We start from the raw sequence: 17,248 nt of genomic DNA, 5'->3' as shown, positions 1-17,248 counted from the left end.
GGTATTTAACAATATGAGCTTATTTTCAAGACTTATCAGCTTTTGCTCAGTTAATACTAGGCAGAAATCCAATCTGCATTTGGATCACACATCATTGAGTCTTGTGCAGAATGGCATCTAGTATTCTGTTGCATCCATTTTCAGTAAGCTAACTTAAGAATTAAAAAATCTTAGCAGTAATTCTCGCACATTCAACTAAAATGTTTCCTCATTGATCACTCATGTTCTGGCAGGGACTTCCTGGGGAAAAAATCTAATTTCTAATTCTTGATTATGGTGATATATACTCACAGGTTGTCATCGACATAGGATTCATTTACATTTATCTATGTTTCATGCACTGACTTGTTCCACAACCATGGAGATTTTCTCCTCTGTTTGGCCATATGGAAATAGATGTGCATAAAAAATTTTAAAAACAGAAAAAACTTAATAATTTGTCATCTACATCTATACAAAAACTCTGCAAACCACTGTGAAGTGCACTAAATAGGGTCCTTGACATGGTAACAGTACCACATACTAGGGTTTCTCTTGGTTCCAGTCATGAATCGAATATGGAAACAATCATTCTTTAAATGTCTCTGCACATGCTGTAATTTGTCTAACATTGGCTTCCCATTCGCTACGAGAGTTATACTTAGGGTACTAATGTTTGAGGAATATTCTAAGATGGGATGAACAAGTGATTTGTAAGCAGACTCCTTTGGAAGGTGACTCCATATTCCATGTATCTGCCCAATGAATTATCTGCTGCCTGTGCGACCTGCGTTACATACGAATGATCCTCTATGACCACTCCATTTCATATTCACACAAATTCTAATATGAAGAATTATGTAACATTACTGTTATTTGTTATAATATAACTGTGAACTGTAATGATTGTTATGAAACTAAAATAATATGCAGCAGAGGCCACTGCGTACTGTTCAACTGTAAAATGATGACACCTGTCCTTCTGTCAGATGTTTAAATAAACCTTACTGATGATCTGTACGAGTTTAGTAAGTTTTGTTTTTAGGGGTGAGCGGTAAATATGGAATGGGGCAGTTTTGCTAACTTTATTAAAACAAGTGTAACTCACTTAAAATACCTCAGAAAAAGTTCTTTACACTACGAAAACTCTTTAGTAGAAAGTTATGTATATTAAGAGAGACAGTTTTAAATTAACAAACTTCGGCTTTAAAAGAAAACCCTGATATTTTTGTCATAAAAGGCAAATCACTCCAGGTTTCATTGTAAGTAACGTCACTTACACATATAACGTCTTGTACATTTCGCAATGGTTCACCAGTCATGCTTGGAAAGCAAAAAAACTTTCTCTCTTTCAGGTGTTCAAAAGTACAAGACCTTCAACCCTCCATCTCCACAGAACTGACATAGACTTGTCTGAGCCTCTCTTCGAAGCTCCTCATCATTGCTGACTGCAGTATGGCAGTGGTTTCTTTGAATGGGGGCATTTTTCTTTAGTTGCATTTTGGTTTTTCGGCATTTTGACAAAATGTAAAATATAACAAAAAACACACGATCTGAAACAAGTACGGAAAAAGCTGAGAAAATCACGAAATTGTAGGTTGGCAAAGCTGTCCCGTTTCCATCATGTTTCCTGGTGCAATATTATCAAGTGATATTATGAAACCTAAGTGCAACATAATATACAGTACATCGAACAGTGATTCTGAAAGGAAATTACATGCTTTAGGAACCAAAACAAGTGGTCTGTACTCACACTTGAAAGAATGAATAGGGCGAGACCCTCGTACGGACTAGTACACAAACCATATCCTCCAAGATAAAGGCAGTAACATCGTTAACTGCCTGTAAACAAGTGACAATGCTAGGAACGCGCAAAAGCGTTATTGTTGGATGCCTTCCGCATGTGATGAAAAAGTGGCGCCTCTGCTGGTTATTTCAAGAACTTGACAGAGCGCCAAGGAAATCGTTTTCAAACGCCTACAACGTACTCAAATTAAAAACTTTCTGGGCTTTTACGCTTCCATGATATTTCGGGCGAACTGCCGAATGAACCGTAACTTGTTGCCAGGATATTTTGCATCAATCGGGTTGGCGGTTTTCAGTTAGGTAATGCATGGAATAGTGATACTGTCAGAGAAAAATTTGGTGCCCTGAGTAGTTGGCATCACTCTGCGATTTTACCGCGCATAAGGAGAGCTCTCACCATGGAGGGAGCTCACAGCAACGCACGGACTTGCAGCAAGAATAGCGCATGTGTAGTGACGACTGGGTTCACCATGCATGCGCCGAAGTGGTCTTACATATGCGAATTCCGTGTACTTTCGCCAAAATACATTGGAAAAAGGCAAGAAGGCCGCCGAAATATCGTGGTAGCAAGTTACTGACATCGGGCAGTTCGCCCGAAATTTCGCGGAATAGCCATCAACGTTCTCCATCGTGACAACTTTGTCTAGTTGGCGGTACCTGACTGGAAGATACCGTACGATAGTGTCGTGTAGCGACAAAGTGAGACTCACCGGAGGCGAGTTCTCGGGTACGGCGGCGGAGTAGGGCGCGCCCAAGAAGGCGGGCGGCTGATCCTGCACGTCGATCACTGCGACGGCTACTCTGGCGGTGGCGCTCATCCTCTTGGCGGGGTCGTCTGCGCGGTCCGTTGCGCGCATGCGCACGCTGTAGGCGGAGCGCCGCTCGAAGTCCAGCGGACGCGCGAGCCGCAGCTGGCCCTCGAAGTGGCCCTCGCCAACCTGTCGGCAAACCCTGCGTCAGTTACCAGCCTTCCACTATACTTGTACTCAATAACGCAGCTCTAAAACACATATAAGCAGAGCACTCTTGGCCAAAAGTGGAGGATCAGATGCAAAGAATACACACACACATGAGCGGAAACATAGAGAACATTCGCTAATAGCAAGTTTTTCTGTCTTTGAAACACAATACAACAGTAGTTCTGCGTGGTAGGCCTATGGTGTCGACAGTCCTTGGTAGGTTGCTGGATGTATGTGGCACCAAGGATGGGGAAGGGGTTGGTCTGGACCTGGGGGTATGAAGTATTTTTAATATTTTCAAAGACGAATGGCGACTTGAAAGTAACCATAAAAAAATTTCCAGTTCAGACCCTGTTAACCTACGTAATACCGATGTTTAAGTGATTTTCTTGAAAGAAGAACTCATGACTACACTATATTTTTTCCTTAAGAGCTAGAGCTGGGACAGGGGAGGGGGGGGGGGGGGGGGGGGAGAGAGAGACGGCCCCACTTTGCCTCCCGGGTATGGGCACCCTCGTGTGGCACCAAACGTCTACGTTTCTGTAAATTAGGACCACTAGTCTGCCTAGCTGACGCGGCACCCAACAGCTTCCCAGAAGTGTCCTACACGGTTCAGATGAGGCCACTTCAGTAGGCAAAGTATCAACACGAGTTCACTCTTACGCTCCTCAAACCACTGTAGTATGAGCTGCTCTTGTGACACGAGCAGTTAATTACATCTACATACATACTCCATAAGCCACCGTTTAGTGCGTGGCGGTATGTACCCTGTACCACCACTAGTCATTTCCTTTCCCGTTCCACTCGCAAACAGAGCGAGGGAAAAACGACTGTTTGCATGCCTCGGCACGAGCCTTAGTCTCTCTAAGGTTATTTTCGTGGTGCTTACGCGAAATCTACGTTGGCGGCTTCTGCAGGCAGCCTCAAGTGCCGGTTCTCTAAATTTTCTCAGTAGTGCTCCTCGAAAATGACGTCACCTTCTCTCCAGTGATTCCCATTTGAGTTGCCGAAGCATCTCCGTAATACTAGCGTATTATTCGAATCTACCGGTAACAAATCTAGCAGGACGCCTATGAATTGCTTCGACGTCTTCCTTTAATTCGACCTGGGTGCGAATCACAAACACTCGAACAGAACTCAACAATGGGTCGTTGTAGTGTCCTGTATGTGGTCTGTTTTACAGATGAACCACACTTTCCTAAAATTCTCCCAATAAATCGAAGTCGATCATTCGTCTTTCCTACTACAATTCTTACATGCTCATTCCTTTTGATATTTCCATGCAACATTACGCCTAGATATTTAATCGACGTAACTGTGACAAGAAGCACATTACTAGCGCTGTACTCAAACATTATGTACTTGTTTTTCTTACTCATCTGCATTAATTTACATTTTTCTCCATTTAGAGCTAGCTGCCACTCATCAAACAAAATAGAAAATTTGTCTATCTTGTGTCCTACTACAGTCACTCAACGTCGACACCTTCACGTTCACTATAGCTTCATCATCAAACAACCGCAGATGATGCTCACCTTGTCAGCCAGGTCATTTATGTATGTTGAAAACAACAGCTGTTCTTCCCTGGGCCACTCCTGACGATAATCTTGTCTCTGACGAACACTCGCTGTCAAGGACAACATACTGGATTCTGTTACTTACGAAGCCCTTGAGCAAATCGCATATCTGGGAACCTGTTCCCTATGCTTGTACCTCCGTTAACAGTAGGCTGTGAGGTACCGCGTCGAACGCTTTACGGGAGTGTAGGAATATGGAATCCGCTTGTTGCCCTTCATCCATAGTTCGCAGTATACCACGTAAGAAAAATGGAAAAATGAGTTTCGCACGAGCGATGCTTTCTAAAACCGTGTTCATTCGTGGACATCAGCTTTTCAGTCTCAAAAAAGATTTATTGTATTCGAAATGAGAATATGTTCAAGGATTCTGCAGCAAATCGATCTGAAGGACTTTAGTCTGTAATTTTGCGAATCCTTTCCTTAACCTTTTTTAGATTTTTAGAAACATGAGTCACCTGCACTTTTGCCAGTTGCTTGGGACTTCAGGCTGGGCAAGAAATTCGCCGTAAGTACAAGCTACGTAAGAGCCAATGCTGTAGAGTACTCTTTGTAAAAATTAATTGGGATTCCTTCAGGACATAGTCCTCCATACGGGAGTCTTGCACGATTCTCCTGCATGAAAGATTTGAAATGCAAAATCAAACAATGGAAACTACACTTAGGAATACCAACACTGTACGAAAAGATAGATTGCTACATACCGTAAAACTGACATGTTAAGTTGCAGACAGGCAGAATTAAAAGACATTTATACGTAAGCTTTCGGCTACAGCCTTCGTCAAAAAGACAGAAGTATACACCATTCATTCACACAAACAATCATACCTCACGCACACAGGACCGCTAACTGGCAGGTCCAAAAAATGTTCAAATGTGTGTGAAATCTTATGGGACTTAACTGCTGAAGTCGCCAGTCCTTAAGCTTACACACTACTGAACCTAAATTATCCTAAGGACAAACACACACACCCATGCCCGAGGGAGGGCTCGAACCTCCGCCGGGACCAGCCTTACAGTCCATGACTGCAGCGCACAAGACTGCTCGGCTAATCCCGCGCGGCCTGGCAGGTCCTGCCGGACCTGGCGGTCACGTCTGGGTGAGGTGTGATTGTGTGAATGACTGGTGTGCGGTTTTCTTTCTTCTTCTAACGAAGGCCGTAGCCGAAAGATGTCATTTAATCGCGCCTGTCTGCAAAGTAATGTGTCATCTTTACGGTAAGTAGCAATCTATCTTTTCCTACATTACTGATTTCTTAAATGCGAAATTTAAAACTTTGCCTTTACTTTTGCAACCTTCACTGCCGCACCAGGCTGCTCAACGAGTGACTGGATAGATGCATTAGACCCACTTAGCGATTTTACGTGGGGCCGGAATTTTATTGGGTTTTCAGCAAGGTCTTTTGCTAACGTATAACGGTGGTATTTGTTTTATCCTCCTAGAATATACCATCGTGGGAGACATCAAGCATGAATGAATACAGGTGGTACGCACAATGTTCACGTAGTCAACAGCTGCCTTTGCGCCTTAGATTACTACCACAGTTCCCATGGGAGCCCGAGTGAATGTCCTCCATACCTTAATACTGCCCCCCCCTCTCCCCCGCCACCACTTTGCCTGCGTTAGTGATGTATGTTCGACGAGACATTCACCTGGATGAGGGCATATCCGGACAGTACCTTCGACAAGTACACTCCTGGAAATTGAAATAAGAACACCGTGAATTCATTGTCCCAGGAAGGGGAAACTTTATTGACACATTCCTGGGGTCAGATACATCACATGACCACACTGACAGAACCACAGGCACATAGACACAGGCAAAAGAGCATGCACAATGTCGGCACTAGTACAGTGTATATCCACCTTTCGCAGCAATGCAGGCTGCTATTCTCCCATGGAGACGATCGTAGAGATGCTGGATGTAGTCCTGTGGAACGGCTTGCCATGCCATTTCCACCTGGCGCCTCAGTTGGACCAGCGTTCGTGCTGGACGTGCAGACCGCGTGAGACGACGCTTCATCCAGTCCCAAACATGCTCAATGGGGGACAGATCCGGAAATCTTGCTGGCCAGGGTAGTTGACTTACACCTTCTAGAGCACGTTGGGTGGCACGGGATACATGCGGACGTGCATTGTCCTGTTGGAACAGCAAGTTCCCTTGCCGGTCTAGGAATGGTAGAACGATGGGTTCGATGACGGTTTGGATGTACCGTGCACTATTCAGGGTGCCCTCGACGATCACCAGTGGTGTACGGCCAGTGTAGGAGATCGCTCCCCACACCATGATGCCGGGTGTTGGCCCTGTGTGCCTCGGTCGTATGCAGTCCTGATTGTGGCGCTCACCTGCACGGCGCCAAACACGCATACGACCATCATTGGCACCAAGGCAGAAGCGACTCTCATCGCTGTAGACGACACGTCTCCATTCGTCCCTCCATTCACACCTGTCGCGACACCACTGGAGGCGGGCTGCACGATGTTGGGGCGTGAGCGGAAGACGGCCTAACGGTGTGCGGGACCGTAGCCCAGCTTCATGGAGACGGTTGCGAATGGTCCTCGCCGATACCCCAGGAGCAACAGTGTCCCTAATTTGCTGGGAAGTGGCGGTGCGGTCCCCTACGGCACTGCGTAGGATCCTACGGTCTTGGCGTGCATCCGTGCGTCGCTGCGGTCCGGTCTCAGGTCGACGGGCACGTGCACCTTCCGCCGACCACTGGCGACAACATCGATGTACTGTGGAGACCTCACGCCCCACGTGTTGAGCAATTCGGCGGTACGTCCACCCGGCGTCCCGCATGCCCACTATACGCCCTCGCTCAAAGTCCGTCAACTGCACATACGGTTCACGTCCACGCTGTCGCGGCATGCTACCAGTGTTAAAGACTGCGATGGAGCTCCGTATGCCACGGCAAACTGGCTGACACTGACGGCGGCGGTGCACAAATGCTGCGCAGCTAGCGCCATTCGACGGCCAACACCGCGGTTCCTGGTGTGTCCGCGTGCCGTGCGTGTGATCATTGCTTGTACAGCCCTCTCGCAGTGTGCGGAGCAAGTATGGTGGGTCTGACACACCGGTGTCAGTGTGTTCTTTTTTCCATTTCCAGGAGTGTATTAACAAGAAACGTCATTCATCGAGCCAAGCAATACATTGCCATTGATCCACTGTTTAATCTCGATGACCATGTGTCCGAAGTAATTGCAACTGACGATGTCGTTGGATCACCGGGGGAACAGATAGGAGTCGTCTGGTGAGGAGTCTCATGTTCAACAATGTGTGCAGAGCGGTGTTCTCTGAAACACTTGTGGTTACGCCAGCACCGTACCCTATCGTCAGAGCTGCCACGTATCGCCGCCTCTTTTTACAGAGCGGATAAGCTTCCGACTGCGACGTTCTGTGACGAGGCTTCTTGTCGCCTATTCGTGGCTTCACGTTCTCTCAACCGCTATCCATAGATCGTCACGACAGTACCAGGCGAACAGCTGACAGCTTGACTTTTTCCGACAAGCTCGGTCCCAAGCGCCGGGGCATAACAATCTGCCCTTCCTCAAAGTCGCCTTATGTTGGTCCACATCCCTATTTGCGGTCTGTATCGCCACTACACTGGTCGCCATTCGTCTCTGCTTCACTTATGCAGTATAGAGTGGTGTAGAAAACTTGAGGATGAAGGCAACTTTCGCAAAATTTGCCACTACAAAGTAATTTAGATCACCGAAACTTGGACATACACAGAAAGAACTGCTGCAGTATAGTACAGAATGTAACTGAAAGAAACACGCAATGGCCGGCCGTTGTAGTAGAGCGGTTCTAGGCTCTTCAAATGATTCAAATGGCTCTGAGCACTATGGGACTTAACATCTCAGGGCATCAGTCCCCTAGAACTTAGAACTACTTAAACCTAACTAACCTAAGGACATAACACACATCCAAGTCCGAGGCCGGATTCGAACCTGCGACCGTAGTGGTCACGCGGTTCCAGACTGAAGCGCCTAGAACCGCTCGGCCACCAGCAGCCGGCCTAGGCTCTTCAGTCCGGAACCATGCGGCTGTCATGGTCGCAGGTTCGAATCCTGCCTCGGGCATGGATGTGTGTGATGTCCTTAGGTTAGTTAGGTTTAAGTAGATCTAAGTCTAGGGGACTGATGACCTCAGATGCTAAGTCCCATAGTGCTTAGAGCCATTTGAATCATTTGGAATACGCAATGAAACGAAAAGAATAAGACTTTTCTTCAAAGACAATAAAGACACTGAAGTCATCGTGATTCATGATGGTCCCTTGGAAATTAGAAAGCTCGAGCATGGTTTTTAATAAGGTTTATGATCACTATGGACGGCAATGCATGCTCTCCAATGGGCTGCCATGTTGCCCACAGGATTGGTAAGTAATTCTTGTGGTAGGGCTTTCCATTATTCTATCAGTGCAGTTGACAGTTGCTGGATGATAGCTGGTACATGTGGACGTGCTGAAATACTCTCCCAAACCATGCCACACGCGCTCGATGGAATTTAAGTCGGGGAACTCTGAAGGCCAGTCCATTCGCCAAATATCCTCTTGTCCTAAGAGCTCCTCCACCACCGCATTTCGATGCGGGCACGCATTACCAATCATAAAAATGAATTCAGGGGTCTGGGGGAATGGAATATCGCTTAACAAAATGAGAGTTGGGATCCTCCACCACAAACTGGTAAAATGTGGCATTGCTTAAAGTAGTTTTTGGTAACTGTTTTTGCGTTCAGGGTAAATAGGTGTCTACAGAATGTGTGTGCCTGTTCGAAGTTTTTGTCTGGGGTCTGCAATTTAATTATTGGTTGACATACTCGGCATATTTAGCTTTCTTGATTATTGTAAACGGTACATTAATATACATCCAGTGTATATTGATAAATAATAAGACGCCCATTTTAAGTTAAATCATATCTACTGGTTTAGATAATAAGCTATTTGCCACTCTTATTCTTTTGTTAAAATGTGTTTGAAATACATTGCAACCTATACTGCCACATAATTATTAAAAAATGATTGAATGTGTTGAAGTAGTATATTCGCTGATTTCTGAAGTAATTTTATCCAGTGTAATACGATACTCCATTGAGGGAGGGGAGGGGGGGGCTGTGACACCGCCCCTGATTGCATGGTCGACGAGTACCGCCAATTTGCTATGGAACGGCATTATAACGTTATGCAGATAAAATTTAGAGATTTGGTTGACAATGAAGCAGTTAGAAATTATAACGATAGACAGGCGGTTTGCAAGTCATCCATTTTTCTGTAAATCAATATGCAGGCATGGAGCAGGTGATGGAATTGCTGGTGCGAATAGTTGCACGCATTGTCACATCGTCAGTTGCAACAGTTTTTTATGGAAGTCAACAAAGAGTTTGGAGATGTTAATGCATTACTGCAAAGTAAATGCCTGGAACGAGTTTTAGATTGAAGCTCCGCTATTGCTGAATTTCTGAAGGAAAACGGAAGGCAAGTAAGAAAATTAGAAGATCCAACCGGAATGAATTGCAAACCTTGTATTTTAAATAGAGTTGACTGTAGACTGCCCTCAGTAAGACAGTGCAAGGTGAGAAGTAGCTTATTTGTGATTTCGTAATAAAAGTCGATGCGTTTAAAAAGGAAATAGCATCGTGGAAGGGACAACTTCTGACAAGGAGCACCACACACTTGCCTTTACAGTTCATTGGCGTTAAAGAAGACGTGTGTAAGTGGTGAGCTTCTATGAGTAACAATGCTTTGATGAAAATTGTATTTCTTTTGGAGTGGCCAAATTATTGTCCCCCGCCCCCTCCCCTCCCCTTCGTGTGTGGCCCGAGGTTCAAATGGTTCAGATGGCTCTAAGTACTATGGGACTTAACATCTGAGGTCATCAGTCCCCCAGACTTAGAACTACTTAAACCTAACTAACCTAAGGACATCACACACATCCATGCCCGAGGCAGGATTCGAACCTGCGACCGCAGCAGCAGTGAGGTTCCGGACTGAAGCGCCCAGAACCGCTCGGTCACAGCGGCCTGCTGTGAGTATTGGCTCTTAAACAAAAAGTTTGACGGCCACTGCTCTAGGGGCTGCCGCAGCAGTGGAGACACAGACCTTGTCGGCGGACACGTGGAAGGTGTCGCAGGCGTCTGCGTCGTCGGTGTCGCCCGCCTCGCGGAGGCACTCCAGCTCGATGTCGGCGTTGCGGCCGAGGTCTGCGTCGGTGAGGCTGATGTTGGCGAAGACGACGGTGCCGACGCGCGTCGTCTCGGGCAGGCTGAGCGCGTACGGCCGGCCGTGGAAGGCGGGCGCGTTGTCGTTCACGTCCAGCACCGCCACCTCGCGCCGCAGCGACACCGTGTTCGGCTCCAGACCGCCCACGCTCTCGTCTGCGCAAAACACACCCGGGGGTCACACGGCGTACTGCCGGCGGTGTGTACTAGGGTCGGCGAAAGAAGATCCCTGGCGTCGTGCAACGCTGTTGCTAGCTTTCACCTTCGAAGCGCCGACTCGGTGCAGGCGAAAACAATAGACGTCTATAGAGCTGCGACTACACTGAGGCGTTACATGACTGGTTGAGGCAGACGAGTGAAGAAGCCGCGCAAAGCCCGCTGCACTTGTCAGGGTCCATCTTGGCTGACTTATTATGTACCTCCTATTCGTACGTGTCTGAATACTGATGTATCTACAGCGTGTTCGGAAACGGAAATTAACGCTACAAATTTCTAGAACTTGTAGAGGGGAGTGAGTTCATAATTTTTTGAGCAGGAACCCATGTCCCGGAACATACCGTTTTCGTTCTACGACGGTTTCAGTTGAGGTATGTAACGCGTCCACGTCTGTTGAGGGAAAGAGAAAAATGTCAAAGTTACTTGTCCTGGTATGCAATAGGGTAGACTGGATGACGTTTAGTACATCAGACGGTCACCTGATGTCATAATTTACGAGACTCCTGTAGGTAGAGAGGAAGATCTACTGGCACGAGTTCTGGGCGCTGGAAAAAAATGGTTCAAATGGCTCTGAGCACTATGGGACTTAACTTCTGAGGTCATCAGTCCCCTAGAACTTAGAACTACTTAAACCTAACTAACCTAAGAACATCAGACACATACATGCCCGAGGCAGGATTCGAACCTGCGACCGTAGCGGTCGCGCGGCTCCAGACTGAAGCGCCTAGAACCACTCGGCCACTTCGGCCGGCCTGGGCGCTGGACTAGCAACTGAAGAGACGGCAGGTGGGATGGATAGTGTGTACCAGAACATACTTCGTAGGTAGAATGTCTGCAACAACGTTGGTGGTCGCCACATCGAGCCGCTCTCATAATAAGTCAGTACAGTTCTGTACATACAATATGCTGGGTTCTTTATTGTTTTGGAATAATGTAAACACGTAGGAATGTTTAATACAAACAAAAGTTCTTAAGTGATAAATCGATCTTTCGATATGCTTTCTCTCGAACTGTTACCTAATAATTTACTGCGTCATGCCTAATTCGGCTACTTAAGTAAAAGTGATGATGATGATGATGATGATGATGATGATGATGATGATGATGATGTTTGGTTTGTGGGGCGCTCAACTGCGCGGTCATCAGCGCCCGTACAAAGTGCCTGTTTTTTCACAGGCAAATTTTTTTTTCATAGTCCAATCTAGCCACTGTCACGAATGATGATGATGATGATGATGATGATGATGATGATGATGATGATGTTTGGTTCGTGGGGCGCTCAACTGCGCGGTCACCAGCGCCTGTACAAAGTGCCTGTTTTTTCACAGGCCAATTTTTTTTTCATAGTCCAGTCTAGCCACTGTCACGAATGATGATGATGATGATGATGATGATGATGATGAAATGATGAGGGTAACGCAAACATCCAGTCCCCTGGCAGAGAAAATCCCCAAACCGGCCGGGAATCGAACCCGGGACCTCGTGATCCAGAGCAGCAACCAACGCACATGACATCCGTTCAAGATCGTTTGTTGATCATTCCATTCAGTTTTTTATTACAGAGGCCAACCACCTCTCTACCACTAGATCACGAGCTGCAGACTTACGTAGAAGCCGATGAGTTTAACATTTGAATTGAAACCGTCGTAGAGCGGAAACGGTACGTTTCCGGACATAGGTTCTTATTCAAAAAATATTCTGTACTCGCTCCCATCTATAAGTCCTAAAAGTGTGTGACGGAAATTTCCGAACACCCTGTACATGTGTGACTGTAATGCACAACTCTGGATCCTGTTAACTGTTCTCATGTTCTGCCTAGATGGTACTTACAAACTTGGACCCGCAGTTTTTGAAACAATTCTCACAGGACATACAAAGAACATTTTATTGTTAATTTACATATATAGTCATTAATCTTGATTGAATTGGGAATATGCCGAATGTGTACCAACGGCGACTTATCATTTCTTCTTCTGTTAGCAGTAGAATTTTTATAGTACACTACTACTATGTACCCTGTGTTCCATTTTCGTCTTGTATACTCGTTTTAGTATACTCTGATCATAAAACTTGTTTTATGTCGAATCAGTTCTTTGTTAAGCCTATGTTGCATCGTACCTGGGTAATATTCCAAATAATGTCTACCATGAATTGTCAAACACAATTTAAATATAACATTTCTTGCATTTTTATGGTTGAATGGCACATTACGAAAGCAAATAAATAAAAAGGAAAATCTTTGCAGACGCGACTATAGCGCAGACTGTTCGCCTCTAGAGCTACTTTGCCACGATGTAAAGGAATGATTTATTACAACCAGCGCACAGTGCCAATTCCACGCACATTTCAGCAATACACGTAAAAAAGTGGAGTCATGCTCACTAAAGCCACAGTCCAACACGTATACCAAGGCTGGACGAAAATACGGAAAAACAGCAAAAAATTCGTGCGTGAACACAAATGCAGATGCTAGCCAAGCCTTCAGCTTCCACTGTTGTACTTGACCACGAACGGTACCTGAGAAATGTCCGCAAGATGTCCCAACCGTCAGTCGAGATTCTTTGCTGTTGTTAGCGAATAATATCGAAGCTTAGTGAATTCGAATGAGGGCTAATTGTTGGTACCCGCATGGTATGTGTTTCTGTAAAGAAGGTAGCCGAAGTGTTTGATTCTTAATGAAGCACCGTATCGAAGATTTATACCACATACACGAAAACCGGAAAACGTCATCGTCTAACTCACAACGGGGACGAAAGTGTGTGTTGAATGATCGTGGCAGATGGTCATTGAAGAGGATTTTGACGAAAAATTCGAGGAGGAAAGCTGCGAAGGTTAGTGTTGAACTGAATGTCACACTCGCGAACTCTGTCAGCACCAAAACACCACGAAGGGAGCTCAATAATCTGGGAATTGCAGGGCGAACTGAAATTCCAAAACCACTCATCAATGATACAAACGTCTGTTACAGGAAGACGTGCTGCCGACGTCATAAGACCTGGACTATATGGTACACTGTTTCCAACTTCTGGCCGAGTTTACGTCCATAGAGTGAAACATGAAGTGGGTCGGTGATGATTTTGGCAACCATATCGTTAGATGCCATGGGACCCATAGTTACCCTGCAAAATCGTGTTACTGCCAAGGGTTATGAGACCATCTTAGCTGATTAGAACCATCCTAGGGAACAATGTTTGTTCCCCAATGGTGATGTTGTGTTCCCCAGTTCACACAGATCACATCAACCATGGCTGGCTCTGTTAGCACGAAGATGCTGTGTATCCAATGGTCAACAATGTTTGCTGCATTGAATTTATTAGTTCACAACTACACTCATTCTCATAAATTAAGGATAATTGCAAAATGTGGTGCCACACAACGTGGCACTACACAATACTGGTGCTAATAGCATGGGCACATAAGGAACACACACGACACAGATCTGCACGCCCACGGTTTTGGTGATAAGTTGAGAAAACAGTCCCGAAACACATGTGCTACAAAACGCCACTGTTTCCTGCGCATGTACACCAACATCAATATGGGATATGATTACCGTGCACACGTACGCAGGCTGCACAGCGGGTTGGCATACTCTGGATCAGGTGGTCGAGCATCTGCAGGGGTGTAGCCTCCCATTCTTGCACCAGTGCCTGTCGGAGCTCCTGAAGTGTCGTAGGGGTTTGAAAACGTGCAGCGCTACGTCAACAGAGAGCATCCAAGACGTGCTCGATGGGGTTTAGGGCTGGAGAACAGGCAGGCCACTCCATTCGCTTGATATCTTCTGTTTCAAGGTATCCCTCCACGATGGCAGCTCGGTCGGGCCGTGCGTTATCATCTATCAGGAGGAAGGTGGGACCCATTGCACCCCTGAAAAGGCGGACGTACTGGTGCAAAATGACGTCCCGATAGATCTGACCTGTCACAGTTCCTCTGTCAAAGACATGCAGGGGTGTACGTGCACCAATCATAATCCCACCCCACACCATCAAACCACGACCTCCATACAGGTCCTTTTCAAGGACATTAAGGGGTTGGTATCTGGTTTCTGGTTCACGCCAGATGAAAACCCGGCGAGAATCACTGTTCAGACTATACCTGGACTCGTCCGTGAACATAACCCGGGACCACTGTTCCATTGAGCATGTACTGTGTCCTTGACACCAGGCTATACGGGCTCTCCTGTGACCAGGGGTCAGTGGAATGCACCTTTCAGGTCTCCAGGTGAATAAACCATGTCTGATCAGTCGTCTGTAAACTGTGTGTCTGGAGACAGCTGTTCCAGTGACTGCAGTAAGGTCCCGGGCAAGGCTACCTGCAGTACTCCGTGGCCGTCTGCGGGCTCTGATGGTGAGATACCGGTCTTCTTGTGGTGTTGTACACTGTGGACGTCCCGTACTGTAGCGCCTGGACACGTTTCCTGTCTGCTGGAATCGTTGCCATAATCTTGAGATCATACTTTGCGGCACACGGAGGGCCCGTGTTACGACCTGCTGTGTTTGACCAGCCTTCAGTTGCCCTAGTATTCTACCCCTCATAACGTCATCAGTTTGTGTTCTTTGAGCCATTTTCAACACACAGTCACCATTAGCACGTCTGGAAACGACTGCACACTTACTCGCTGCACCGTACTCTGACATGCACCAGCACCCCTCTGCGTATGTGGACTGCTGCCAGCGCCACCATGCGACGACCGCAGGTCAAATGCACCGCATGGTCATACCCCGAGATGATTTAAACCCGCAAACCGCCCACCAGAGCGTTGTTTCACCATGTATCAGCATTATCCTTAATTTATGTGCATGAGTGTAGTTTCAGCCTCCTAGGCCTTTCTCGGGTAATTTTATGGTTCTGTACAAAAGAGAAAATATTATATTACCTCCATGAATATAAATGTAATGATATGAATGTAAACATATTCTAAATACATTTACCTGCTGTAGAAAATTACTCTTTGCATATTGCAATGGCAGAGTCTTTAAATTTGTGTTTTGTTTTCGTTTTGGTTCACAAATGCCGCCATGTTAGTTTGACAGCTTGATAGCTTGACATTTTCAAAGGTATTATATTGATCACTTGAGAATGGCCAAGAAGATAGATACTATTTTTGGAGAATTAAAGCAAAAGTGGGAAATGCCATCTTCTTTTAATAAATTTGTTACTGTGGTACCCACTACGACGAAAATGTATTTCATTTAAATGGTAATACATAACTTGTCACAACACATGTAAATATTCCGTATACTGAAGTGCAAATGATAATTCTTAGGTTATACGTAGCCATGCACTGGCAAAGAGAAAAATCATATTACAACACAATACGATGTAGGTGTTATATACTGAGGTGACAAAAGTCGTAGTAGTAGTAGTAGTAGTAGAGGGGTTTTTGGGCGCACGACAGCAAGGTCTTCAGCGCCCGTTCAGTAACATAGTGAGACGGGTGTCAAGAAAAAACTCAGAACAGTAATATAAAACGGAACATAAAACACGGGGAACAATCGTTGAAAAACATTTGCTCACCCACACCGAAGCTTGGGATGAAGCAGGGTGTCAGCAGTAAAACATGGACAACACAGGAAGAAAATGGTAGAGGGAGCTAAAACAATGTAGCAGATGGAAGTGGCTGGCTGACCGCAAAGAAAAAAGGGAGGAGTCAGCCACTCTGCAATACACTAAAACCTCCAGCCTTAAAGTTTAGGCCTGAGTCCAGACACATCACAAAACTTAAAAACCCTAGACACACACGTCTCATCGTTAGCTAAAACACAGGGCAGATCCCCATCAACTTGTACTTCTGCCCTTGCATCACGGTATAAAATGCAGTCTTTTTAACAAAAGTCGTAGTATGGCGATGTACATATATACTGTTCACGGTAGTAGAGCGCATACAAGGTGTAAAAGAGCAGTGCATTGGCGCCGGTGTCATTTGGACTAAGGTGATTCATATGAAAAGGTTTTCCGACGTCATTATGGCCACACGTGGGAATTAACAGACTTTGAACGCGGACTGGTAGTTGTAGCTAGACACAAAGGAATTCCGTTTCGGAAATCGTTAAGAAATTCAATATTCGGAGATCCACAGTGCCAAGAGTGCGCCGACAATACCAAATTTAAGGCGTTACCCCCTACCACGGACAACGCAGGCCGACGGCCTTCACTTAACGACCGAGAGCAGCAACGTTTGCTTAGCGTTGTTGGTGCTAACAGACGAGGAATATTGCGTAAATCAATGTGGCACGTACGTCGAACGTATCTGTTAGGACAGTGCGGCGAAATTTGGTAGCCAGCCGTTGTGGCCGAGCGGTCCTAGGCGCTTCAGTCCGAAACCGCGCTGCTGCTACGGTCGCAGGTTCGAATCCTGCCTCGGGCCTGGATGTGTGTGATGTCCTTAGGTTAGTCAGGTTTAGTAGTTCTGAGTTCTAGGGGACTGATGACCTGAGATGTTAAGTCCCACAGTGATCAGAGCCATCTGAACCATTTTTTTTTGAAATTTGGTGTT

At 46.0% G+C, this 17,248-nt stretch overlaps 1 protein-coding gene across 1 annotated transcript in view; it reads right to left on the bottom strand.

Annotated features, from left to right (window-relative positions):
* Positions 1–17,248, bottom strand: part of LOC124711590 (cadherin-23) — a 407,580-nt gene that overhangs the window by 157,015 nt on the left and 233,317 nt on the right. The window contains exons 4-5 of the mRNA XM_047241742.1: positions 10,418–10,692; positions 2,496–2,723 (exon numbers count right to left, since the gene is read on the bottom strand). Coding sequence (XP_047097698.1) covers positions 2,496–2,723; positions 10,418–10,692 — 503 coding nt within the window. The remainder of the gene's footprint in view (positions 1–2,495; positions 2,724–10,417; positions 10,693–17,248) is intronic.

This window comes from Schistocerca piceifrons, chromosome 8 (assembly GCF_021461385.2).
Source record: "Schistocerca piceifrons isolate TAMUIC-IGC-003096 chromosome 8, iqSchPice1.1, whole genome shotgun sequence".
NCBI classification, from domain to species: domain Eukaryota; kingdom Metazoa; phylum Arthropoda; class Insecta; order Orthoptera; family Acrididae; genus Schistocerca; species Schistocerca piceifrons.
Note: the sequence above shows the minus strand (reverse complement) of the source record. Positions and strands in the feature narration are given on the sequence as shown.